The sequence below is a fragment of the Falco peregrinus genome, chromosome 6 (genome assembly GCF_023634155.1).
Source record: "Falco peregrinus isolate bFalPer1 chromosome 6, bFalPer1.pri, whole genome shotgun sequence".
NCBI classification, from domain to species: Eukaryota; Metazoa; Chordata; class Aves; order Falconiformes; family Falconidae; genus Falco; species Falco peregrinus.
In genome coordinates, this window is record NC_073726.1 from 63,095,534 (window position 1) to 63,123,289 (window position 27,756).

General features: G+C 49.7%; 2 protein-coding genes across 4 annotated transcripts in view; one reads left to right on the plus strand and one right to left on the minus strand.

Moving 5' to 3' along the window:
- Positions 1–5,018: 5,018 nt before the first annotated feature.
- ASCL1 (achaete-scute family bHLH transcription factor 1) lies at positions 5,019–6,176 on the minus strand. Its single transcript, XM_055809305.1, has 2 exons — positions 5,394–6,176; positions 5,019–5,137 (listed from the first exon to the last, which is right to left on the minus strand). The coding sequence occupies exon 1, from the start codon at positions 6,061–6,063 to the stop codon at positions 5,416–5,418; it is 648 nt and encodes a 215-aa protein (XP_055665280.1). The 5' UTR covers positions 6,064–6,176; the 3' UTR covers positions 5,019–5,137; positions 5,394–5,415.
- Positions 6,177–14,782: 8,606 nt separating this feature from the next.
- The window catches only part of PAH (phenylalanine hydroxylase), a 42,832-nt gene continuing 29,858 nt past the window's right edge, over positions 14,783–27,756 (plus strand). The window contains exons 1-3 of one of the 3 annotated variants that reach the window (XM_027784017.2): positions 14,784–14,952; positions 15,135–15,271; positions 19,449–19,556. In XM_027784017.2, coding sequence (XP_027639818.1) covers positions 15,230–15,271; positions 19,449–19,556 — 150 coding nt within the window. In that variant the 5' untranslated portion in view covers positions 14,784–14,952; positions 15,135–15,229. Of the gene's footprint in view, positions 14,953–15,134; positions 15,272–19,448; positions 19,557–27,756 lie in introns of all 3 variants that reach the window. The other 2 variants (XM_005235583.3, XM_027784018.2) reach the window with 2 other exon arrangements.

The window sequence follows — 27,756 nt, forward strand, 5'->3', positions numbered from 1 at the left end:
AACAGGAGTGAATATAAAGAGAGAAAATCCAGCTGCAGGTCCTTTCCCCTTCTTTTTCCAGCTTTTGGATGAACTGCCAAGCTGAGAGGGACTGTTAAGTGCCTGGGCTTGTCCATTTGTCTCTCTCTCTCTCTCTCTCTCTCCCCCCGCCCCCCACCCCCTCACCCCCCGCTTCTCTGTCCCTACCCCCCTCCCTCTCCCCTCCCGCAGCTCCGGAGGGTGGAGGTGCGATTCGCTATGCCAGTTTTTTATTTCCAGCACGCTTGACAGGCTGGGCGAGGAAGGCGTTAATGTTTTCTGACAGGCCCCCTCTAATTGTTGGAGCTTTTCTTCTCTGCCTTTTCTGTGAAATTCTGACTTAGGCGAGCAGCATAACAAAATGCTCTGGCATTGAAATGTGCGCTTGCACTACACTGGGCTCGGGGAAACAGCATTATTCATGAAGATTTTCAGCTGTTTTTGTCTTTTAACTAACCTTTGAGTTTGATCAGAGGCTAGCCGGGCTCCCTTTCTCAAAAGGCGGTCTTGGCAACCCGACAATGGAGCCAAACTGTTTTCCCTGTTAAAGAGATAACTATGCCGTTGAGTTGGTACATGGGGGAAATTAATCTTCAGCCGCATACAAATGATAGCTTTACCTCGGTCTGCAATCGCCTGCATGGGATTATTAACAGGACGAGGGTAAGGAGCAGGAGAAATTCAGTCTGGGGCAGGCAACTTTAAAAAAAAAAAAAAAACAACCACAAAAAAAAAAAAAAAAAACAACCCAACCCCAAACCCATCATCCCTTTTGATTGCATAAAGCCTGCGATTGATTCCTCACCACTTGCCTTTTGCAGCAGGAATTAGCCCTGCATTGTGCGGGCTGACACGCTAAAAGCGAACTCGCTTGGGAGCAAGAAGTTGCAGTGCGCCGGGCCGGGCCGGGCTGGCGGCCGGGGGTGGTGGTGGTGGTGGTGAGGGTGGTGTTTGCCCCACTCCCCTTTCCAAGAGACGAGGGGGGCACACACACAGAATCCCCCCTACACTTCGAGGCGAGCTAATCCCTGAATGCACTGAGTAATACGCGCTGCGTTATGGAGCTGTGCGCAGCGCCGAGCCAGGGCGTCCCCCCGGCCGCGGCCGCGCCCGCCCGACCTTGGGCAGGTGCCCGCTCCCCTCCCCGGGCATGCTGCCCGCCCCCCGCAGCCCGGCCCTAGGGCGCGGAGCGGGCGCGGGCGCGGGGCGGGCGCGGGGCGGGCGGCAGCTGCGGCGGGCGTACACCGCCCCCAGCCCCGCGGGCCCCCGCCGCGCCGCCGCCGCCGGGATAAAGGCTGAGGCGTGACACGCGCGGGGGCAGCGCTGCCCGCTGCCTGCCCGGCCCCCGCGGCCCCCCTGTGCCCCTGGGAGTCCGCACACAAAAGGCAGGACCTGCGCCGCGGGGAGGGGGGGGGGGGGGGGGGGCGGCGAATAAAAGGAAGAAGGGGGGAGGAAAGGAGAGGGACCAAACATAAAAAAAAAAAAAACTGTAAAAAAAAAAAAAGTTAAGAAAGAGGAGCAAGATGAGGAAAAATTGTTTTGAAAAAGCGGAAAGCGCCCCAGGGTCCCCAAAGCCCGGCGCTTGCTCGGCTGGGTGCGGATCGGCACTTCCCCCTCCGCTGTTACCTGAGCGCGGGGGGGGGGGGCGCGGAGGCCGCGCGGGGCCGGCGCTTCTCCCGTGCGCGGAAGAAAGTCTGGGCAGCAGAGGGTCCTGTGGGGAGGGGGCAGCGGTGGGGGTGGGGAGAGGGAGCAAGGGCAAAGCCCACGCCGCGGGGATGCCCCCCGACTCCGCGGGCGCAGACCTCGCACGTCGGGGAAGGGGGGTGAGTGGCAGCGCTGCCCGTCCCCGCGGCCCAGCGCGGCGGCGGGGGGGTCTCACCGTGCTTCCCCGTCGCTGCCCGAGGGGCTTGACTTGGGGTCGTGGGCGGGGGGAGAGACATTTGCCAACGGGACGCTATTCCAGCATTATGATAAACACATAAATAGGTAAATAAATTAATAAGACCGTGACCCAGCAACCTCCATCTGCAGCCCACACCCCCCGCCCCGCTTGCGCGTCCCCCCCAGCCCTGAGTAGTTCTAAAACTTACACTGCGCCCAAAGAAGTCCCTGATTTATGGAGTTTACTAATGCTAACTGAATACTGTCTGTCAGGCAGCGCTGAAAGGCTCTCCGCGCTAATACAAGAAAAGGCTTTGTGTTGCTAAGCGATTAGAGCAGATGTAATGAGATTTACCCCAATCCTGCTTTGCCCTTTCCCTATCTTCAGTAAAATTGTGTGTGTGTGTTTTCTTTCTTTCTTTCTTTCCTTCGGGAGGGGGCTGAGGGGAAGAGGGAGGGAGGAGGAGGTGAATTTCTGAGCCTGCCTTATACATTGTAGCGAACAACAGCGTAACTTTGCCTTTAGTTTAATGAGTCTGGATATTTACTATTCAGAAATGAGCAAAAAAGAACACCTGTCTACACAAGGAAGAGAAATTTCGCCTTTGTAACAGAATGAAACATTATCCTAATGTTATATTCATAGCTATAAATTACTCGCTACACTTTCTTTGCATACCTTATCTGTACACTCGCAAAAGTGGGTAAATAAGAAAGGAGATGCTGTAAAGGCAGAGCGGATGGAGGCATATAACGGTTATTATTTTCATAACTAAACAGTAGTTCCACGAGCGGTTAAAACAATAAGTGTTTGTGCTGAAGTAATGAGGGATTGCGTGACCCCAGTGTGTTCCGTGTGTCCTCCCCCCCCCCCCCCGCCGATTAAATCACATATTGATCATTTCAGGGCGTGGGGGGAGGAGGCGAAGGGGCACATGTGTGTACACTTCTAAAGCAATGCAGAAAGGACTATACATTGATATGCATACGAATATAGGTCCATGTATGCATATGCGTGTGTGCATATATATAGCTGCACATACATACACACACAGACGAAATTCCGGGGTGCTTCACCAAAGTTTTTCCATCCTCCTTTTTTTTTTTTTTTTTTTTTTTTTTAAAGACAGCGCATCCCTCGCAACTCTATGGCACATTTGTAGCGGAGCGGGCTAGATTTTTTTAACTCCCTACGATGCACTGGCTCTCCCCCGTCTTTGTTGTTTTTTTTTGTTTTTTTTTTTTTTTGTAAGATGCATTTTGCGCTTTGCTTTCCGCTTGGCTTGGTGCACGCAAACTGAATTTGCAAGCGATGTAGGAGCCAGGCGAAAAGGAGAAGGCGAATTCTGGTCACGTCCTTGCTAACTAACAACAAGCAGGCTAGCCAAAAAAAAAAAAAAAAAAAAGCGGGGGGGGACGTCCAATTTCTTTTTGAGTCTTGGTAATTGGGTACTTTTACAGGCAGATCACGCTATTTGGGTAGAATAACAAGCTTAGAAAGACCAGTGTCGCTAAGCTGCCACACATTTCTGCTACTTTATTTATTTATTTAATTGTATCTCACTTCGCCTCCCGCTTCCCGTCTTCCCCCGCCGGTTGTATTTCCCCGGCCGCTCGCCCCGCAGAGGCAGCGCTGCGTGCCCGGGAGCGGCGGCGCCTTCCCCTGTGTTTTCCTGCCCCGTCGGGTCACAGCCGCCGAGGCCAGGGTCACACCGCCGAAAGGCGGGATGGAGCGCCCTCTCTTTTTGGGACTTGGGCTTTTGGGGGGAATTCTTTAATGTGCAGTGATTTCAGGAAGGACAATGCAATCATTAATCATCCCCTGCCTTTTGATTTGGATACACATTTGCAACACAGAAGGGCAAGAAAACAATGGTGATACCGCTAAATCTTTGCATATTTATATAGAGATAGATAAAGATATATATGTTACATCCATCAGATACAAACACTTCATATGCATCTTAGCTTCGGCATAACATCATTTAACATTTTATCCTTACATTCATCGTTGTCAATGGCAGACAGAAAAAAAATTGCATGCAGTAGGCAGCCGATCATTTCAATTTAAAAAAGTTTTATTACGAAACTAGTTTGTATAAAACAGGGTTATACAGGACCTTTGTAAGTTTGTAATAAAACAGTAAGAAAAGGCAATGGCACAGGGGTTTTTTTTTGTTTGCTTGCTTGTGTTTTTTGTGGGGTTGGTTTTTTTTCTTTTTTTTTTTTTTCTCCAAAAGGCAGCATATAAAAACAAATGGCTACCATTTTGCGTTTGGACAATAGCTGCATAAACTTTGTTCACTTTGAACATTGTTTAATAACATTATTAATACATTAACAAAGTTTCTATAAAGTAAGACACGTTGGTGCTAAAGTACATCTGGAGGAAATCCAAGTCCTTTACAAAACCACATACAAAAATGGCAGTTGTAAGGTAACGTCGACTACAAGTCTAAACATGAAGAGGTAATAAGCATTACATATTAAAAAAAGTGTCAAGATATACACATTTTAAACCATTTGTACAAAACCTCTATAAATCTCTCTCTCTTATGTACAAAAATAGCTTAATATATCCCCAAATTGGTTAGGGTAGATACAAATAGATTTTCTTATAATAAAAAAATTCACAAAAAAGATTGGAAGCATTCTATGATGGAAACGGGAGGACAAACTCGGAGCAAGGGGAGGGCGATGCGCGGGGAGCGGGGGAGACGGGGCTCCGGGGTCTTCTTTGAGTACAGCGTAGCTGAATTTCAACACCTCCACACACACCGGGGAACCGACTTTGTCCACAGAGCGACGGCCGCCAGTCTCTGAAGGGCCGCGGCGGCGGCGGGGTGCGGAGGGGGGATGCCTGCCTGCCGGGCCCGAGGAAGGGCTCCTCCGCAGGCCGAGGAGCGCAGCGCCCGCCCTCCCCCGCGGCCCGGGGCGGAGGCGGCCCGGCCGGGGCCCCCTCGGCTCCCCCGCGGCCACCCGCTCCGCCGGGGCGCAGTCCTGGGCGGCGCGGCGCAGTGCAAGGGCCGGCCGGGCTCCGGGGCTGGGGGCGGCCGCCCCGACCGCCCCCGCGGCGCGCAGCGCTGTGCCCGCCCGCCGGGAGACGTGCCCGCACCGCCCTCCGACGGCGGCGGAGAGGGAAACGCAACAGGTTCTTTTTCTGAGTGGATTTGTGTCTGTCTTTCTGTCTGTGATATATTTGTGTTTTGCTTTGTTTTTTTTCCCTTTTGCAACTGTCCTGTAACAATAAAAGAGAGAGCAGATCAGAGCCGCGCCGGGAGCAGCGCCGCGCCCGGCTGCCGGAGCCGCTCGTAAGTACCGCGGGACGCGCGGCCCCCGGCTGCGGGGACACCCCGGCTGCGGGGACACCCCGGCTGCGGGGACACCCCGGCTGCGGGGACACCCCGGCTGCGGTCCCCCCGCGCGGCTGCACCCCACGCCGCCCCGTGTCCGTCCGCCCCCCCCGCCCCGGCCCTCCGCGGGCGCGTACCCACCTGCCGCGCGGGCCGCCGGCGTTCAGAACCAGCTGGTGAAGTCGAGCAGCTCCTGCTCCTCGGGGCTGAGCGGGTCGTAGGAGCCCTCGTCGGAGGAGTAGGAGGAGACGGGGGAGCCCGCCATGGAGTTCATGTCGTGGGAGTAGCTGGGCGAGATGGTGGGCGAGAGGACGCCGGCCTGGAAGGCGGCGCTGACGGCGTCGTGCTCGTCGAGCAGCTGCTGCAGGGCGCGGATGTACTCGACGGCGGAGCGGAGCGTCTCCACTTTGCTCATCTTCTTGTTGGCGGCCCCGTTGGGGACGTGCTCCCGCAGGGTGGCGAAGCCCAGGTTCACCAGCTTCACCCGGTTGCGCTCCCGCTCGTTGCGCCGCGCCACGGCCGCCGGCTGCTGCTGCGGCAGGCTGTACCCGAAGCCGCTGAAGTTGAGCCGCCGCTTGCAGCGCATCAGCTCCGGCGAGGCCGAGCGCTGCCGCTTGGCGGCCCGCGGCGCCGAGGGCTTCCCGCCCGGCGAGGGGTGCCCGCCCGCCGGGCTCAGCTGCGGCGGCGGCGCCCCGGGCGGCGGCCCCGGCGGGGCGGCGGCGGCCACCGCGGCGGCGAAGAAGCACGCCGGCTGCAGGAAGGGCGGCTGCCCGGCGCCGCTGGCCATCCTGGCGGGGCTGCCGCTGGCCATGGGCGCGGGGGCGTCCTGCGAGGCGGGGGCGCCCGAGCGGCGGCCGGTGCCCGTCCCCCCACCACCCGAAACAAAACTGGAAAGGAGGTAAAAAAACTATTTTGCCGCGCTCGCTTGAGAGAGAGGGAGAGAGAGAGAGCGCGAGAGGCGGCGGGCAGGGAGGAGCGGCAGCGGCGACCAGCGGGAGCGGGCGGGCGGCCGGGGATGGCGGGCGGCGCTGCCCGCCCCCCTCCCTCTCGCCCTCCGTGCGGCGGCCGCGGGGAGGCTCGTGGCGCTCGCGTGTGCGCAGGCTGCTTTGCAAAGCCCCTTTTGCAAAAAAGTGGCTGGGGATTGTGTCTCTTATAAGGGGCGGACGGGGCTCGCCCCCCCCGTCTCCTACAGACACACAGACACACACACGCACACACGCACGCACTCTCTCCCCCCGCGCTCGCACACACACACTCTGCACCTTGCGCCGTCCACGCTCCCGGGCTTTGCCGGCCGCGGGTCGCGCAGCGCCGCCGCCTTTTCAGCGGCGGGGGGTGGCGGGGGAGGGGGGCGCGGGCGCGCACACAGCCGCCCCCCGCGCCCCCCGCACGCACACACGCACACACACACACCCCCGCACCCCCCCCGCCGGCCCCGGCGCACACGCGCTGACCGCCGCGCGGCCCCGCCTCCCCCCGCCCCCCTCCGCCGGCCCCCCGCGCCCCCGCCCCCGGCCCGCCGCCCCCACCCCTCGCGGGTTTGTTGTTGCAAGTGCGTGCGCCCGGCGCGTGCCGCGCTCCCGGCCCTGAGCAAACACCCGCGCCGGGGCGCCGCGCGGGGCGGCGGCGGCGGGCGCGGCCCGACGGCGCTGGAGGCGGCGCGCGTGGGCCGCCGCGGGGAGGGGGCTGGGGGGGTGGGTGTCGCGGCTCGGTGTGGGGTGCAGGCGGAAGGGAGAGGGGGTGGCCCTGCCCGGGGGAGGGGGTGCCCGGGCGCCGCTTGCTGCCGTGTCCTCCCGCTCCCCGCGGAGGTGGGGTGCGCGTCGGGAAGCCGTTGCGGCGGGCGGGGGACGGGGGACGGGAGGCTGCCGGCGGAGCCGGGGTGCGGGCGGATGCGGGCAGCCCCGGGAGGTGCGGGGCTTCCTTTGCTCCGGCTGCCGCCGGGGCGCTCGCGGGGCCGGGGGCGGCCTTGGCGGCACCTGCCGGGATTCAGAGGGGATAGCCGCGGCGCGGCAGGTGCCGGCGCGGGGCCGGGGCCACCAGGCCGGTGCGTGCCCACGGGGGAAGCGCCCTTTGCCAGCGCCGGGGTGCGGGTGTGCATGTGCGCTGGCAGCCGGGAAGGGAAACTTCGTCGTGTGCGGCACGGCGACGGGGCCATTTCGTCCTCGTCCCCTGGGAAGCACTGGGATGCCCCGTACAGCGTCCTCTGCTCACCGCGTGCTGCGAGCCCGAGTTCCCTGCGTGTCCGCGACCCGCCGCCCGGGGCCCGCTTCCCCGGGCCCGCTCCCGCCCAGCGGCCGGAGCCGCGCGTGCCGGCCCCGCGGGCGGCCTGACGGCGCTGTTAGAGCGGGACTGCGCGGGGAGCCGGCGCGGGTGCTCGGGGGAGCGCTGCTCGGAGCAGCAGCGTGCGGAGCCTCGGCAGAGGTCACTTGTGGCACCCCTTTGACATGCGGAGTGCCAGGGGACGAGCCTGTCTGGAGGGAAAGGCTGAATCTCTCTTGGCTGCTTCCAAAGTGGCAGGTCAGAGCATTGCAGTACGGCCACCGACACCGGCGGGGAGCAGGTCTGTTTTAGAGGACAACGTAAAGCCTGGGTGTGCTAAGCAGAGCAAGCAGGTGTGGAGCCAGCTCTTCCTCCGCTGCCAGAGCCCATTCCCCAGGTCATGCAGCCTGCTTGCTGGTCCCCAGGGAACTCGCCGAGCCCCTGCTGCCTCCCATGCTACCCTGCAAAGCAGAAGCAGGGCACCGATGCGGGGGAAGTGATCGCTGCTGCCAGGTGAATCCTCACTTGTGGCTCAGGGCCAAATGTGGAAAAGCAGTGCTGAGGTGCTGAGAGCTTCAGGCTGGTGTGGCTTGGTGGTCACACCGACCCTTGGAGCTGCCAGGGCATGGGCAGCCTGGGAGACATGGCTAGGCTCAGCACTGGGGCGTGCTGGTGGTCCTGCTCTTGGCATGAGCAGCAGTGGGGACCCTGGCATGGCCTTCTCACCCTGCCCCCCCTACATTTCACATAGCCATGTAGCTGTGCAAGCTTTAACACATTTTCTGCCTTCAGCTCTGTCTGATCTCCACTTCTCTCTACACTTTTCCACTCTGAAAACTCACGTGTGTGTGCTCTCTAACTCCCTAAAAAGAAGCAGAGCCGCAGTATGACAGTCTTGCCGTGGGCGACATTATGGCTCTAGGAAGTCCCTGGCAATCAGCATTCATGCTTGGTGCTCGCACAAGCACTAAAGCATGGGAAGAGGGGACCTGCACCGTTCCTGTTCAGGTTTCAGGGGAAGTGAGTGCAAAAACAGGCCCTGCTTTGCTGCTGGCCTCAATTACTGCAGCCTGGAGCTGTAGAGATCACTTCTCATCTGCCGCTGGATCCCTGACCCTGGCTGGACACATGAGTTTGAACAGTGATAAGCAGCATCATCATATGGCAGAGCCTTAATGTGCACCTGCTAACTAGTCTTTTAGCAATTTTTAACATGGCAGCTTTTAATGCACATGATGAAAAAGGTGAAGCAGTTCTGTCTGGTCTAACCTCTGTCACATTTATTTCAGGTCCCTCTTCAGTGGTCACTGAGTTTCTTTCTGATTTTTAGCCTATTGTCTCATCACATGTGAAACATACTAAATGATTGCCTTGTCTCTTGGGCAGGACAGCCAGACCCAAGCAGGATAAAACATTTGTGCTTATTTTCTGTATAGGGAGCTCTCCCTCTTCAGTTCCAAGTCTTCTGAATGGTTTATTCAACATCCCTTTTCTGATGTCAGAATTCTCTGCACTGAAAATAGTTGTTGCATCATCAGCTCCATGTTGTGACATTGCTGGGGTGAAAGAACAGTAACGAACCAGCCCTGTGATTCGCATCCTGGTGCTTTGGGAAGCAGCAACAGTAATACCAAAATAATTGCAGTCCTGTAAACTATATATGTATTTAAACAGAGTAATTCTTCTGGAGCAGCACACTACCAGAACTGATGTGGAAATTCCTTCCCTTTTTCTGCAAAATGGCAAAATGAGGCTGGAGTTTCTGGGTTCTTCCTTTTCCAGTCTCAGAGGGCTTTTAAAAAGGCAAAAGACGTGAGGCCCAGAGGTCACCAAGTGTAACTTGCATGTAATTTTGCCTCCGTGGCTCTGTCCCGGCTTGGCTTCCCTGGCTCCGGCACCCGGGGGGGGGGTGGGGTGGTTGGGGGGTGAGGAGGGAGGGCAGAGCCCAGCACCTCCCTTGCCATCCACTGCTGCTGGGGAACAAACTCACCCCTTGCATTCTCCGAGGTAATGCCAATCTTGCCAGTTCCCCTGTCTGCTCGCTGCTCAGGGTAAGGGGCCTGGGGCTGCCAGATTTATAGATAATAAATACTGTTTCAAGGTCCCCTGCCTCCACCCACTTGTATGCACAGCCCTGCACCTGCACTTCGAAATTCTTAATTCTAACATAATGATAAATAGCCCTTGCCCTTTTCATTGGGGTTTTTTCTTTTTTCTCCCCCCCCCCTTTTTTTTTTTAAATCTTGAACTGTCATTATTTTATAGTGGCTTTTTTGTGTGCCTAAATTGTAGCCACACTCATGAGGTCTTTTGAAGTCCTTGCGTTTTTTGTTTTTTTTTTTTTTTCAAAAAAAACCCAACTTTGGTATGCCTTCCCCCCCCCCCAACCCCACCCCTTTTCTTTTTTTAAAGGCCATTTACGTTATGATTAAATGCTGTCTTGGAAAAGCAGAACGAAAGTCGTTAATCTATATAGATCTTCAAAGAATCGATACATTCGGGACTTCTGTAGGATTTGTTACACTCCATTTTGTTACAGTAGGCAGCTCGTCTGGATTTGGGCACATGTGTTTCTCTCCCTCCCCTCGCCCTCCCCCTCCCTTTTCCAGCTTCCCCCCCCCAAGAGTGAAAATAAAGTAAAAGGTCTTTCATGGTAAACAAAACCAGCTTATTCTCCACATAGAACACATGAATAGCTGGAAAAAAAACTTACAATAAATGGTGCATTTTTTTCTCTGCTGGGTATAGCATTCAAGATCAGTCCAGTATTCAAGAAGCAGTCCATTTTTTGCTCAGCAAGAGAGTTTAGAAAAGAAGCGTGGGGTCTATTCAAGGATCTTTTCCCCCTTCACAATTGCTGGGCTTTATGAAACCTATCTTCCATGCCTTGTCAGAGTATTTCTGGGGACCAATTAGTGCTTTGTTGCAAGGCTTCTTTGCTGAATCTTTGAGCAGCAAGAAAAAGCTCTCTTGAGTCTCCCCTTATTTTGACTATTTCAGTCATTACTCAGTGTAATAATTAATATGACAACTGGACGCTGAAGTTTGTATAGAAACACCTCGGCTGCAGGAGAGAGCGTGCAGTGGGTGGTAACAAGCTACAGATCAGACCGAGAAGCCACACACACAAGGAAGGAAAATAAAAAAAAAAAGGGGGGGGCGATGGGGGGGGAGAGAGAGGATAATGAATGAAAAGAAAGAGAGAAAGAATAAAGATAAATAAATAGTTGGCGCAACCTGAAGAAACATAATACAGACTCGGAAGAGAAAAAAAAGAAAAAAGGCAAGGGGGGGTGGGGCTGGGGGGGCGACAGGCGACCTCAGAGAGGTAAACTTATTTTGAAACAGTTTCTTTGTGAACATAATTTTCCAAACTTTGCTACTTTCAGAAAGCGATTTTCCCCTGATGGCTGTTCCTTCGGGTAAGTAATTTTCAAGGAGCATCTGCCTACACTTTGGCGTACTTGATAAACTTTAACATCTCTTCCTAAGCGTCCCTTTACAGAAAGAAAGACTTTGAGCGTTTAAACCGTGTTCGTGAATAATTGTTGCCCGTCCCGCCCAGGGTGGCGGGAGGCTAGTTCCCGGGACAGCGAGTGGGACGAGTTCTGCTACCGTTGTGCCGTCCCCGAAGAGGAATAAAGCCTGTGCCCCAATGAAGAATTAAAAATGACGTTTGACCAGCGACACTGCTGAATTCTTCTCGAACGGCGTCTTGGGATGAACACTCATCACTTTGCAGACATTTCGTGGGCTGCCAATTAGGGCATAATAAATAATTAGAGGGTTTAAGCATATTAGATACAGCTCATGCTAATGAGCTACATCAGGCCTTGTGCTAACCTAAAGTGACAGTTTGCATATAGGGCTGCAAAAAAGGGGTGGGGGGAGGGGGGAAGAGAAAAAAAGCAGCAGCCGCGGCAGTCGCCCCCCGGCCCAGCCCCGGCCCGCTCGCCCCTCCGCTGCCCCGGGCCCCGCCGGGCGCTGCCGCCCACCGGCACCGGCGTGCGCGGCGCCCCCGGCCCTGCGCGCCCGCGGAGCGGGGCCCTTCGCCCGCTGGCCCCGCCGGGTGGCCCCATTGTGCGGCCACGCGTCCCGCGTCCGTCACAGCCCCGGGGGATAAATCACACCGGGCTGCCCCCCGCCACTTTTCGGAGAGCTGCATTTCGGAGGCTTGGGGGATGGTGTTTTCCCGGCGCCTCCGAAGCCGCAGTCCTCTGGCAGGAGGGGTGGGCGAGGGGCTTGGGTGATACCTGCCCGCAGCCTGGGAGGCGGACCCCCCCCGGGGCAGGCGGCGGGGGCAGCCGGGTGTTCCCCCTGCCCAGCTCCTGGCTTCGGCGGGCGCTGCCGTGAGGACACAGTGCCACCTCCCGGGCACGCCGCGCTGCGGAGGGCAGGAGGCAGGGGAAACCCTCTGGGGACGGGATGGGGGGTGCCTGCAGCACCCGGAGACCTCTGGTAAATCCATACACAATAGGGATAAGGGGGACCCCCTATGCCGTACGCATCCACACCCCTACACCCCGAGCTACTCATGAATCCTCATCTGAGAAATTTTCGGGAGCTCCTGGTTTTACTAGGAATGCTCCCTCGGTTGCTTACTGCTCTCTCAAATCCACCGGGACACCCCGAACCAGCAGGGAAGGGAGGGAGCTGCAGGCCAAGGGGAGTCACAGTGTCCTTGCACGGGAAGGGGCATCCCTGCCCAAACCAGAAGCTGCAGCTCTGCAAATACTGGCTGAAGGCAGGGGCAGGAAAGAGCAGCCTGAAATGCAGCCAAAGTCCGTGGCCCTTTGAACTTGCATCACGCCGGCCAGGGGAACCTGCCAACTTTCAGTGCAAAGAGCCCTCTTAGCTGTGGCTGAGCAGCACAGCCAGGAATGGATCCGTGGTGCATGCGTGTGTGTTTCTGAGGGCGAAAAGGCGTTTTTAGATGGAGGCAACGTGGGACATTAGTGCATACCAGCATATGGTTGAAAGCAGTGGGGCTGCGCAGTCCTGCAACCAGAGCTCAGAGCAGGACTAGTAGACCCAAAGTTCAGGTGCTCACTCAGGGGCTGGGGAACAACTCACATGGGGCAACTTGAAACCCGAGTAGGAAATTCCAGTTATCAATGTCACTGCAGAGGGACAAACCCGTGCCTGGTATGCTGAACTAGTACTTTGAAGAGGACTGGGAAGCTCCGGCAGTTTTGACTCTGAAATGGTCCAAGGTAACCAGTACTGATGCAATTGTGTGTTCATATTGTAATGGCACTGGACAGACACACACACATAGACACAAACAGCTTTGCTCTAGTACAAGAGAATTTGGGAATTCCACTTGGCAAGGAGGAGCTTTACTTCCCCCAGCCAGTGCTACCAGGCAACTTCTGACAGCCCTAGCTGATGAAACAGCGAACAGCTGGCAATACACTGGTGATATTATTACATTATGTAGCAAATAAGAGTAAGAGAGAAAGTTGCAATATTAATGAGAAAAGCAGGGGGCAGGAGGAGGTAGATAATTACGAGGATTTGGCATGAGCAACATTTTGCATACCCAATACTTCACTTTGCCTTGCCATTACTGTCAGGATAGAGTGAACAGAGGGTGTAACGCATAAGGAAAGGGATGGAAGAAAGGAAAAAAAATGCTAATGCTTGTAAAAGCCAGAGAAGGAAAAGAGATAGATCAAAGGTTAAAGAAAAGAAAAGGAAAAAAGAAAGAGGAAGGCACAAACAAATGACAGAAAAAATACTTTTTGATGCCACTGTTATTTTGGCCAGCTGTAGCATATATTTAAATTATCTAAAATCTAGTTGAAAAATATACCAGGTAGAGAGGCATGGTGTATGGGGAAAGTAAATAAGACCAGTAGCTGTGGAGACTTTATTGTCGCTGTCTTGTCCTGCACAGAACTATAATCAGTGATGTCACCAACATTATCTCCCTGGTTGTTTTTGCAATGTGGCCTTTAATGTCCCTATCATGGATAGGACTGTGCCTGGTGCTGCACAAACATAGAGCACAAAATACTGCCTACAGTAGTGAACTTATTGGCTGAGCCATTCAAAGCCACTAGTTTTTATTCTGCTGACTATTACTAAGCTTAATTTCCTTTTCCGCTACTGCTCCATGTCTCCTTGCCCTGACCTGCTGCCATAGTGTCAGCAGGGCCCAGTGTGTTATGTGTGCATTGCATTTGGCTGCCTACCTTGACCTGCCAGCTTGTACTACCAGCTTGCCAATCACTTCAGAAAATAACTTTCTACCCTTGTGTGCAGCCACCGGATGCACAAATAAGCAACTCTTCCAAAAAAGTTCTGTATTTGTGCCCAAAGCACCGAGTTACTTCAGATGCACAGTATACAGTTGATAATTTCAGTGAGCTGGACTCCACAGTCACGGGTTGAACATGGGTTCAGGCTGAGATCCCTGAAAGTGGTTCCAACTCAGTCTCCCTACTATAAGTCTGATCAGATTTAGCAGCAATTGGATTTCATGTGTACCAGTAATTCATAGTAAGTCTTTGTTAGTATCTACCAATCTGAGTTTGCACTGGTGCAGGCAGTAGAGCTTCCCTCAAGGCTAAAATAACTATAAAGAAATGTTTTCTCTATTTCACAGAATTTATCATAATCACAAAAATTTAGCAAGATTACTTGCCTTGATGTAGTTTATCTCAGTAGACTTCATCTTTCCACATAGCAAGATAGATACTTGACCATTTTTTTTCCCACCTGCCCTCTAGTATTGGGCTACAGCTTTCCTTTATTCCCTCAAACCCTTTGGTGACTCTTTCTGAACTGAATCTGAGCTCTTTTATACCAATCCTTTACCAACCCTTTCCGAAATCTTGTATGTCCCCCACCCTGTTTCCCTTGTAGCTCTCCATAGCTGACACAATATACAAGCACACATACATCTTCTGTAGTTCTTTTGCATCCTCCTGCCCTCTAGCTCGGATTTATTCTTCCCTGCTCCTTTTCTTCCTTTACCTTCTTCCCTTTCTCCATGTCCAGACTCATATCACGGTGTGAGGTTCACGTAGCTAACTCCTGTCTCACACTTCCTTTACACTGGGTCTCTCTCTCCAATGTCTGGTGTGTGGAGAGATGTCACCTGGTCTCTGACCTCTTGGATGCAGCCCAAAAGGCCCTATTGAAGGCAAAAGGCTGTGCCACAGCCTTCACTGGCTTGTGTTTGGCATCCAAAGATCAGATCAGATCCTAGGGAACATCTGATCTCTGGTCACGTGGAGTGAGCCCTGAGGCAAAACCCACCTGACGCTGAACAGGCATCCAGCGATGGGAATGGACAAGGGGGGAGGCTGAGCTGAAGACGACATGTTGACGTGCAAAAATGAAAACAGCGGCTGGTGTTGATCAGGAGGAGGAAGGCTGTTAATTCAAAGCATGCTGCTCATCTACGTTGGGCGCAGATAGAAACAATATGTTGGTGAGCCACTGTGTGCTGGGGTGGGATCCGCAGGGGCTGGCTAGTGTGGAGCGGCTCGTCCATGTGCCAGGCGTGGATGGGGGCGTGTAGGGAGAACGCCCCCTTGGCAGGGTGTCCAGGGGAGGGAGCTGGGGAAGGGGGGGAAGGGGATGGCTTTGCCTCACTTGCTCCACTTTAAATAGCTTTGCACAGTGCTCTGGCCACTCTAGTAGGGTCAGAAGGCTTCACCTGCAGCAGTGAAGGGTCCTCCCTGCGTGGGTGTCACTGTCTCCGCAACATGGATGCACAGCACTGCAAAACAAATGGCGACCCTTTCCAGGTAAGTGATGGGGTCTGTGCTTGCTGCCTCCCTCCTGCCCTCCGCCACGCTTGCAGATCTTGTCCCCCACTCTCTGAGAGGCTGTGTAACCCAGGATGGGAGGAAACATGCCTGTCTCAGTGCTTTGTGGTGCCTAGGTGCTGCCGTTCTCCCTCTTGGCAGACAGCATACTTCTCTGTTATTAATTGTGCTTACAAAAGTGCAGTGAGAATGAAATTAACACTGCAACAGTATCCTTGCGTATATGGCAAAGGGTAGCAGCGGCAGCAGCAGCAGCAGCAGCAGCAAAGACCAGCAGCTAATCAGAGGTGTTAAACCTATGTGATAAAAGCAAGCTGTCTTTTTTCTGTTAAGGGAAGGCAGCTGAACTTAATGTACTCTTCTGGGGGAGCTGTTTGTTAAATTCTGGAGCTCTGACATCCATCTTTTTTAATGTTTACTGACTGACTTCGTAACCTTTGCTTTGGGAAATACAGGAAAGTCCTGGAGCCCGTGCCTTTTGATTACAGGCACTGTACTTACTGCAGGGGCAAATGATGTAACCTGAGGCCAGAATGGTTAATTATTAGGACCAAATTCTGTATGTACCTGTCCTATGCGATGCTGATGAAGCCAGAGACAAGCTGCAGAAGATGTGCAAAAATGAGCTTCAGGTACTGCAGGCCTTTCTAAGAGCGGAGCAGCGGAGAAAGCCTGGTTTCCTACTGCTTTGTGTGCTGAGGCTGAACTCCCACAACAATTCTCTAGGGTCTCACCTTGCTACTTTTGCAAGTTGTGTAATTGCTTGCTCCTAATGACATCTATGGGAGCTGAGCATCTAAATGCCTTAAGAAATCTGTCCTGGAAACTAGTTCTATTTTCAGAAGTAACTTAGAAATCTTACTTCATTTGAAATACCTCCCCAAGTCCTTTTTTTTTTCCCCCTACTATTTTGTGTACCTTATAAATCTGGAATTTACTACATAGAGGTTAAATTTTTCTCTCACTGAAACTGCAAGAAGATCTTACTCTGGCTTCAATAGTGCTGGAATTCACTCTCCAGGGCTTTATCTAACCAGCTGAGGAGTGGATTAGAAGGCTGACAGGTCTGTGTTATTGACCTCCAATACTGTCACATGTGTCAGAAAGGCAATATCAGTCTGTGTGTGAAGTGGTTAAAGATGCAGATTTGCATTGTGCTCAGGTAAACCCATCTTTGTACCTATACATAATCTATCTTTAATATTGTACTAGATCCAGGGATGGATGTTCATATTCATTAACTGGTTATTATTCTACCTTCTGGGGAAAAAAAAAAAAAAAGACTTGGAAGAAAATTAGAGCTTAATTTATTTCACACCACATTTGTAAATCACATATACATATCATATAGGCAATGTTTCAATGACAATGAAACAATTTGTTCAACTCTTAATCAGAATCACCGTAGTAACAGAACAGTAGAACTACCTCAGTGTTGCAGTTCCTCTCTGTGTTGCAAACCAAGTAATTAGAATTAGAATTCAGAATGAATAAACTGTGATCAACAGAACTATGCACAGGTACTAGAAAAAGCTCAGCAACAAATGTGAGTGGTTGTGTGTATGTTGATGTGTATTGTGATGATGTGATATTACCTCCAGTGTATATGTTGATGTATATTGTCTCCAGTGTGTATTGATGCATATTGCCTTCATATATACTGCTGAGGACTGGGTACCAGGAAAACAATCATTTCGCTCTTCTTTCCCCTTGCAATGAAAGCTGTCATCTCTGCGGACAGACTCAGGCATGAACTGAAATTTATACAGAGATGTTCCAGTGAACTGAGTACATATGCAGATGTACAAGAAGTTAAGCAAGTATCGCTCTGTTTGCAGGATTAGTGCCTACTCCCTACTGCACTGTGTCTTACTTTTAAGCACCAACATAAATCAATTTACAAGAGTGGGAAAATGAGTGAGGACAGATCAAAAGTGGCTGATGTCAACACATCAAGGCTAGTGACCAGTAAGAATCTATTGGGGTTGGAAAGTAGGTTTGTAAGTAATTTGGGGTAATCTCATGGTATAAAGAGATCAATTAACATTAGAATTACCTTGCAGGACTTGAACCATGCATTATATCCCCTGCAGGTCTCCAAACCACAAATTCTTCCTTTGTCATGCAGATTCAAGTCAACCTGCCATAGAAGTTGGTCCTCACAACATGCCTTGGCAAGAGTATTTTAAATACATAACTGCATGACTTTTAAATCAGTTTCAGTGCAGACCATGAAAACCAAATTCTCAGTCTGTCAGGCAGACCTTGATGTAGCACAGTTCTGTCCTTGAGATTAGTTTTGGTTGTGGTGGGGGAAAACAGAAGGGCAAAGCAATGCATGGATGGTATTGCAAATAACAGTTTGGGTTACACTACCATAAAATGCCTGGACTACTAACATTTGGTTTGCCTTTTGACAGGCTGCTGTCATTGTTTTCCCTTGTGGTTGCTTGAGGTGTGAATGGGATTAATTTACACCAGCTGCCACATGGCTCCTGACTGCTTTTCTTATTGGTCTCCACCATGTAAGAGCTGGGCTGGCTTTTGGGCTGTGTGAGGATTTGGGAGGTACAGAGATGTTGTGGGAAGTAGCACAGTCATTAGTTCCACTGGTGGAAAAAAAACCCACCAAAAAAAACCCCACCCCAAAACCACAGTACCTCTACTACAGCTTGCACTAGGGGTTCCCTATAAAGGTGGAAAACATTTGGATAACTTTTGCAACCTCTAGTAATAAAGCCAGATAGAAAAATCTGGTGTTAGTCTCTTCTGAGGTTAGCAGGACCCCAAAGACAGCCTGAAGAATTGGCAATTATTTATCTTGCAGAAGGTGGCAGTTCCTTATAATGCTGCTTCAGAAAATGTAATTCCACCAAGAACTTTATGGCTTCAGGGCAGCTGCATTTGCTTATTAATTTATCTGCTACAAAGGCTGTCTTTTTAAGGACAATATTTGGGATCAGCGACTTTGACTTGTATGTTAAGTTAAGCAATAACTGTAATGAGGACAGGCTCTGACTAAAAATACAGATCTTCATGAAGAAAAAATGAATGGATACCTTGAGTCAAGTTTTGACCCTGGACTCGTACCTGACTGTGTTGCAGATGTCTGGTGTGATCTGTGAAACACCAACCAGGAGCAATTTGCCCGAGGCCAGTAGATGTTAAAAAAAACCCAGAAAATAAGGCATTAATGTGACTTCCAAAAGTTTGTGATGGTTGTGCATCAAATTTACTCTGACATCAGAACATTTAAATGATTCTGGAAATCTCAGCAAGCATGTAAGTGCTGCGTCAGGTACCCAGATAATTTTGAAAATCTGGCCCCACTCCAGGGCTGTTTCCTGTTTCTGAAGTGGTGAAATAGCTCTTCCCTACTTAACAGGCGTTTTGTGAAAAGAAACACATGTACTGACACATACTAAGAATTACATTCTGGTAATGAGAACCATGAAAATAATTAAAATAACCATTCTTCTTGCTTGGGAATACTGGAAAATGCCTTCTGGAATTTGCAGAGCAGAAAATCAATAAGAGAAAGGGAACAAACAGAAATGAAAACACATCTTGCTCTGAGTCTTTACTCACTGTGGGATTTAGGGAAGATCTAAATGTTTGCTCCAATATTCCCACCCCTCCCCCCCCTTTTTTTTTTAAATTTGTGGGGTGGGTTTGTTTGTTTGCTGTGGTATTATTTTGTTTTTACACCAACTTTCATATCCCTTTTATGAATACCACCTTACCTGGGGCTACCTGGAAGGTACAAGCAGAACTGAAGGGAAACAGATCCTCACCTGCATCTCTGCACAGAGCTCATCTACACAGCTCTGCTTAATCCTGAGTGTCAATGAAGAGAAGCCTGAGGGAAGGTCTTTGTACTGCAGCTGAAACCGAAGTGCAGAAATGTTTCCAGTCACCCCTGAGCCTGATACACTTGAGAGGTGAAGCAAGGCAGAGATGATACTAGACCATTGTCATGTCCTTTTTGACTACCCTACTCTGATTTCTGACAGCAACAGTTGCCTTGATTCCTACTTAAAGCAACTTTATACTCTCTTTACATGGCTGATGCCTTGTAAAAGGTAAGTGGAGCAAAGCAAAACTGACTCCTATGGTGAATGTAAATTTTTTTGTTGTTTGCTTTCTTTTCTTTCAGGAATCTATGTACATTGAAGAGTCCTCAAATAAAAATGGTGTGATTTCTTTGATTTTCTCTCTGAAAGAAGAAGTTGGGGCATTGGCTAAAGTTCTGCGCACATTTGAGGTAAATATTTTCCTTCAGGAGACGTGACCAGGTCTTTACAGTTTTGCACTGCAGCAACATTTGCTTAGGGTATTTGTGGTCATGTTTGTGATTCAATTTCATTGCCATAATGGGGGAAAGCAGCACGCATTTCTTTTCTGGGATTAAAATCCTTTAAAGTCTTGGAGCAGAAGTAGTCTTCTATAGTTAAAATTTGTTTTCAAACTTTTAAATTAAAACCTCTACTTTTAACTGATATGAGGTGGAAAAAAATGCATTTTCTCCATTTAGGAAGGAAATACTCCACTGTAACTGCTCAAGTGAGAGGTAGAAGTGAGTTGGGCCATAACCTGAGACTGACATCTGAGTATGTAGATGTATATGTGTATAATGTATAGAAAGGCAAATATAACCTGCATAAGCTATGTGACTCATAGTGCACATGTTGCATGAAACATTTCTGTTGGGGGCAGCTATCACCCTCTTAGCCCCTGTACACCTCAGTAAATCTGATACAAATAAGCCCACCATCTCCTACCAGTGGTACATCTGCAGAGGGGTTGGAGGGTACCTACACAACAGCATCAAAATGACAGCACTTTATTTACACCAAAAAGGGACTCAGCAACTTGTGTTGACTAATTTGAAAAACTTTTGGGAAAGCAAGGACCTTTTTACCTTTCAGGACATTGTGTGCCTATTCATTCTTGCAGAAATATTTCCCAGATGTCGTGGATCCTGTTTAAAAAGCACAAAATCCTTGCAATTCAGGGTGGTTGTGTTGCAACACAAACAACTGGGTACTCTATGCTCCCAAGTAAATACGCTGTTATATTGGGTTTGTGACATGTTTTTTTTTCTTTTTTAGAACATCATCATATAATAGTTGTGCCTGAAAGCAGCTTTTTCTATAGAACGCTGTAAAAAGTTGTGGCCTGCATACTTTCCATTAGTAAATTGAACTGACTAGGAAATGAAAAGTTTGTGTGCTATTACTACAAATGAAAAATGGTTATGAGTTACAGGACATATTTGATTCATTAAGATGAAGGGAAATTCATACCAACGGCAGCAGAGCTAGTTTAAATCTGTGAACTGACCACTGTAATGCAGTCCTGCAAAATGTCTGTATGTCAGTGGCGTGCATGTTTGTAAGTGAATTAGGGAGTCTGTTGATATTTTCTGGTTAAATATGTTGCTGTTTACTAACCAAGTTGCTATCAGCTGTAAAGGAAAATCTGCAGGGGAACTAGTATAGGAAGGAGAGTAACCGCCACTTCTTGGATGTGACTTTTATTACCTGAAAGCAGGTACCTAAACTAGACAGGCTCAGTCATGGTTTTCTCCAGTTACCCTGACGGCAAATGAGGGGATGGGGCTTAGCTGGCCCATGTCTGCACTGGTGGCTGGGTGGTTTCTCCTCTCAATGAAGCCAATTCTTTCTGTGCAAACATGCGGTCTCCCCCAGCACGAAGGCTTGACAAGGGACCTGGCATAGGTGTACTTATATCAGTTTTGCATGCTGTCGGCAATGTAGTAGGGAAATGGATGGGTGTCTGGAGGAAAGGGATGTAATAGTACAAGCCTGACCTGCAGCTTCAGTTCCTTAGAGCTGTCACTAGTGAATTCATGAGTGTTGGGGTGTGTAAACCAGAGCAGACCTTGGGCTGTTCTAACTCAGCACAAAGGACTTTGCCCCGTGTAAAGTGGTGTAGGACACACACATGCATGATGCGATAACCTCCACCTTTCCCCACCTGGGCCATAACCATGGTGCCTCAGAGACACAGACTTTGTGCTCAGTGACATCTGCAGCAGAGACGGGGAAGGTGGTGATATGTAGGTGAAGAGTGGGGACAAGGAGGAAGACCTCGTGAGGAATTTTTCTTCTTGTACCCCTTACTGCTCAATAAAATCAACTGAGAGATGCAGGTTACCTACAGGAGTTAGTTCAGACTCTCTGTTGGTGGGCTTCTCTGGGCAGGGAGACCTCTCAGCTTGTCCCCAGGGTTTCTGTTGCTGGCTTGGTACTGACCCAGGGAAATGCACTAAGTTTGTCTCAGAGGGGCGGCACAGGGAGGAGATGTGGGGACAGCTGCTCTGGCCATTATTGCCTCACACAACCACATGAAATAGGAAAAAGAAAAACACAAAAACCACAAAATATGATCAGATTGTTCCCTGGAGTGGAACGGCCCTGCAGCTGTCAACTCCCATGAGGGCCAGACCTTGGGGTGTTTGGAGCCCCTCTGATCCTTGATGAGGCTGGGGGATGCCCAGGCTGTTGGGGTCTCTCTGGGCAGTTGCATGTGGGAATGCAGGCAGAGAGCACAGCTCAACCCTTTCCTCCTCCCAGCTTGTGCTTTGGAGTGATCAAGGGACGGTGCCTCCAGCACTGGCTTTGAGGTTTTTGCCTCTCTAGCCAACCTATAAAACTATGCTGGAGATGAAGGGGAGAGGAGGAGGGGTGAGCGAGCTGAAAATGTGAAAGTCTTGAAAATAAATCCTCTCTCAAAACAGGGAAGAAAACGTGGAAGCAAGAGTCAGACTGAGAAATAGGGAATTGAAGGGAAGCCTAAAGAAAGGAGAGATCTCATGATGCCATCAGCAGCCAGGCTGCCTTTCTGTAAAGGAGGTGTCTGTGTGGACCTGGGGAGATTCATCCTCTCCTTGCTTTAAGAACTGGAGAAAAAAAATTCTGTTACTCCGGGAGGGCTATTCAGTCACTCTTGTGTCTGTGCCTGGGCAGAGCAGTTCCTCACTCCCAGATTCACATCCTGCCCACACCCTACTTCTGTCCTGGGGTGAAACTTGGCTAGGAATTACCCCCCAACATGGTTTGATCTCCATGGGAAACAAGAGCCCAAAGGGAGCTGTGCTGTGCTCCAGCCTCACCCTGCATCTGGATAACAGGAGGTCCAGGACTGCTCATTCACCAAGCACCACAGCTGCTCCCCAGTCCAGATGTAATCTAGACTCACCTAGGAAGCAGACTTCCTAGGGAGGGAAGTAGTGGCCAAACTCAGCACAGATGAACTGAGTAATTCATGATGACATTCATGATAAATGAAGTCCCCATTGTGGGCCAGGATGGACTGAAGGTAGGAGAGCTGCATATCCAGGTAGGTGAGTGCACAAGCCAGTAGCTACCAAGAGAGAGCTCACGGCACAGAATTACATCCTGTAACTGAGACACCGAGTTTAAGAGGATTTCAATGTGTTTTGGGGAAACATTAATGTTTGTCCTACTCAGATATCCCTCAGGGTTGCTCATGCAGTTGTCAGAGTGCTGCATGCTTGCATATTTGTTTTTTGCTCCAAGACCCAAACTCTTTTCTGTTCATGTCCCAGTTGCACACAGATATGTGGCTACAGTGACAACTGCTGTTTTTCCTGTGTAGCTTGAAGGCTTTTTTTCTGAGCAGTCTCCTTTATGTACTCAGCTCCTTCTATCTGCTGTCTTTATGTCTAAAATGTACTTGATTATATTCACTTTTTTCTTATGTTTACTTTTGGTTTATATTCTAATACATTTCAGTGATGGGCCAGTGCACAATGTCCAAAAAGAGCAAGCAGTCTGTATGGAAGAAGGACTGGACCCTCAGAAGGACAGGCACATATTTAAAGAAAAGCTACATGACTCTTTAAGCTGAAAGCATTTCTGCCTCTAAAAGCAAACCCATACTATGTCTATGGAAGGGTTCAATGTCCACTTCGGGTAGGAGGAGAGTTCTTTCCCAGCTTCACACAAAAATAAGCAGCACTCAGGAATACACCCCCAAACACCAGACCTCAGCAGGCTCTTAAGCTCTTCTGACCCCTGGCTCTTGTCCCTGCTCTGTTTTGCAAATCCTTGCCTGGCTGCATCTATCTGCCCTTTCTGGACTGCTCTGTACTCAGGGTGCCTTATGCCACTGCTGACATTACAGTCTCTGCAGTCCCTTCTCCACCTTCCCTGTGGAAAGGCAGTTTCTGCAGGGCCATAATCACGCTCTGACATGTATTGTAATGTAATGGCAGCTCAATTATGCCCAGCAATAAGCAGGTTGTTAAAAATGAATCCATTTTGCTTCCACACTAGCTGTTCTGTGTGTTTATTGGAACGTGGTAAAGATTCAATTTCTGCTTATCAAACCAAATTTTTTTGCTCTTGAAAAGCCTATTTGTCCATAATCTTTATCTGTTCTAGTAAGCGTACAGCTTCCTTATGAGTTCTGCTTGGGCAACACCTCTGTCCTGACTGCAGGCTTGAGGGTGGCTGTAGAGACAGCATAAACCCACCAGCAGAGTCTTTACGCCAACTTCATTTTAATAGGACCCACTGTACACTAAGGCAGTGCTTGGTGCAGGCATATGCTGTTTGCTTGTCTCATGCTATTACAGAAGATGATAGCTGGGAAGCCAAAACTCGAGTAAATACCTTGGTCTGAGAGAGAACATTACACATATGTAAAATATCATGCTTAAAATCAAGAAGACAGAATAGTCATTGTGGAATTGTGGGGGTTTTTGATTCACTGGACACATAAAAAAGTTACAGAGTGTAAGTTCAGGTCAGAAAAAGACAGAAATCTTCCAGGTTTTTTATCAAAACCAAAGAAGCAAAGCAGAACATTTTGGGTTAACCCAAGTGTTACACTTGATGGGAATGTTTATTTTTCTCTGTAGTGATAGAAGCCTATTGAAACAGGCATCACTTTTTTTAAACAACAGCAAAGTACATTCTGAAACAAAAAAAGTGGGGAAAAAAATTTGTCCCCCCCTCAAATGCTGTCATTTCCAAAGTTAAATTCATCATTACAAATATCAGAACTAAACTTTTCAATATGTAAAAAGGATAGCACTCAGTTATGATTGAAATTTTTCCACATGAATTTGTGAATAATCTCCTCTGAAGTTCTTTTCCTGATGGATTTACAAGTAGTAGGAGACCTATCAGCTGCAGTATATGGCAAACATAAAGTTGGTATATATTACAAGTTTGCTCAAATCATTCTCAGAGAGGAGCCTTCCATCTTCTCTTCACTGTTGCGACCTTCTCAAATACAGAGCAGGACTTCAGTACAAGGTCCAGCATCAGTGGCTTACTTATAGTGTGTAGGGTTCTAGCTCAAAAACAATCCCATCAATTTGCACTGAGTAGTACTCTGGCTTCCAGAGTAAGTTACTGCTCTGTGGGACCAAGTTGCTGCTCCATGGGAGGACTGGATGGGAGTAACAGGCTGTGCTACATGAGACCCTGCAGTTTCAGAGCCAGCCAAAATGACTGTGCTCTTTTTCTGTTTAGGAGCTTACTTTATTCAACAGAAGTTCAAAGTAACTGTTATCTTTTTGTCCCTTGGGAAGGTATTGGCTCTGCAGTGTTTTGGGTTGTTTCCAAATGAGGAGAAGCGAGCAGTCACTTTGGCCAGGGGGTGTGTTGGAGGTGCCTGCAGCGATAGGTGAACCGCCCAGGCATGCCTCTGCCAAGAGACTTGTTTTTGTCATCATAGTATGGATATGCACAGCTGCAATCATTTTACTATACCTGAACTCACTGTCCCAAGTCCATGTCCTTGGTCTGAGCTCTCCTCTTTCCAGGGCCAGGAGAGCAGGACTCCTTGATCTAGTAAACCAACATGAGTTTAAAGAGAGACATGCCCTCTCGCTAGGTGCTTGCACAGTGCAACATGTTGTCACATATGCTTTTTGCTCCATGTTTTGTGGCTAGATTGTGCTGAATGCTTTGTACTAAAATTCGAGGTTGGAGGAGAAGTGCAGAGTGATGGACCCAGGGGATACTCCAGCGCCAGCTTTCCTCTGGAGCTGTTTGCTGGCAGAGGCCAGCTCTGGGTCCCTTTGCCTCGGTGAGCTTGTCATGTGAGGAATACCCTAGCATATGTGAAGGAGAAGATGAGGAAGGTCTGTCTTCAGCTGAGAAGCAGGCCCTTGGACAGTAAAGCTGAACCAGATGACTGCCTTTGCCTTTACCTTAGGAAACCATGGCTGACGACGTCGCCGTAACATCCTAATTTCCCCCAACCTGCGAAAATGGGGCACTGGGTTTCTACTTGTGTTTCTGAAAGCATTCTCCTTCAGGAAGCCCTCAACTAGCCCATGGCAAAAAGAACATGTCACTTTTTTTTTTTTTTTGTGTGTGTGTGTCAGGAATGTGCAAGTAAATCCTTGTGTATTTCAAGTTGGGAGAACACAAGTTCTCACTAAAGATTGATTAGCAGCACTGTAATAGTTCTTCATCTGGTAGCAATGTGGGATCTCCTGGTGAAGCCAAACTTACTTAACAACAACAGTCACGAAAACAAGCTGCAGATGGATTTCACAGCTGTACTTAATTTTAGCAGCCATATACAGGAGTATTTAGTAACATGTAAACAGAAGGGCATATGAATGCCATGGGAAGTAGTAGCCCATAACAGTCCCAGAACATATCTATCCCCACTGAAAGCTCCCCCTTGCAGCTATGAAAACACAACTTTTCCAATGATCAGGCCATTAAAGTCTCCGAGGGGACTAAATTCTCTTGGCAGTGATGTCTACAAGACTGCCAACATAGTGTAACACCAGGCTGGTTTGATCCTGCTGTGTGGGGCACTGCAGTGCAGAAGATGCTCAGTCAGGATGGCATAACTGGAATAACCCGGAGAAGAGGCTGGAGCTGCTTCACGGCCTCTGTGAGCAAGCGAAGGCTGGGATCCAGCACTGTGCGGTAAGGCAGGCAGGGAGGTGGGCAATCGTCTCCTGTGTCCGTCATTGCCTCAGTTGTAAACCGATACCTGTATCTCTAACCCCTGTCATTCAAAAATCATGATGTACACAAAATGGACCTAGTTCTAACTTGTTTTTTGAGCTCTGAGAACATGTCTGGAGACTTCTTTCTCTAATGGGAGTGATAGAGATACAGTTAACTTGAATATTCAAATAACGGAAGCTGAGGTCTTTCACCCCCAGAAGTGGAGGTTTTAAGAAAAAACCCAAGAAATTCAGAGTGACTTCTGCTGACTTCAAGGGATATGGCACTACTGTACCCCTGTGATCTCCATCAGGTATTACAACTAATGCTACCCTTAGTCCTCAAGGCAAAATCCATCCTGAATTGTTAATACTTGCTAAGAAGTATATTAGAAGTGGTCTAGTACGCTGCTTTGAAATAAATGCAGGGTGAACAGCTACCCCTCCTCTACCAACACAGAAGGAGACCAGAAGATATGTAGTTGTATGATAGGATGTGTCCACATAGGAGAGACTCAACCTCTCTGCAGGTCATAAACCTGAGGAGAAGTAGGGAAGCACCAACCTGCTGCAAGTTCTTTGCAACTGCAACGGATAATGGGATGAATTCAGCAAAGGCATGTTTAAACTCAAGCCATGGGCTCAGCTGATTCCTACCAGCTGTAAAATAGGGAAGGCAGAAGAGACCAATGTTCAAGTGTGTACCCAGCCTCAAACATCTGACAGCCCAGACATTCCAAAAGCAGTTAGTTTAGGAGTTAGGTTCTATCGATAAAAAATAGCTCAGAAATCATGAAGTCCCATTGAAAAAAATACAGAACTTTTGTTAGCTGTCTTTTGAGAGCATACATTGTCAAGATTTCAATCTCTACTAAAAAAGGGGGATTGAAAACTGCTCAAATTAAACAATTAACCCCCCAAAGCCCCTGGTTTCCTTTCTCAGGTAACCGTTTTTCTTGAGAACTTTGAGCTTTAAATAAAGCATTGACCGCTGTGAGAAACCTGATGCAATTGCAAGAGCTGGCAATACTGAGGATACAAAAAAGTTTTGAACAATGTGACACTATGAAGATTAGACACTAGATGGAGCAGTCGGACTAGAATGAAATAGAGATTTGTAAAGCAACTCCAGTAACAGCCACTGTAAATATTTTGAAATCAGGGACTTAGTAGCAAGACACAGCATATGAGAGCATGTTTCTCCAGGAGGTGGATGTATGCTGCTGAATTCTTGCTTTGAAAACAGTCACCAGAAGGGTTCTCCCTTCAGCTTCTCTGCTGTGAGGTCCTGAAGCTTTGGCACAAAGAGGCAACAGCTTGGCTCTTGCGTGTTGCTGAGCCACAGCCGCCCCTCAAAGAAACAGTAAACCAGCTTCACACTCTGTGAGAAGCTGTTCTGCTTATCTCAGGTCTAAGAAAGGAGGTGACTCTCTCCACAAGCTTCTTTCTCCCTATCTTCTTTTTTCTTTTCCCCTTCCTATTTTCTCTTAGA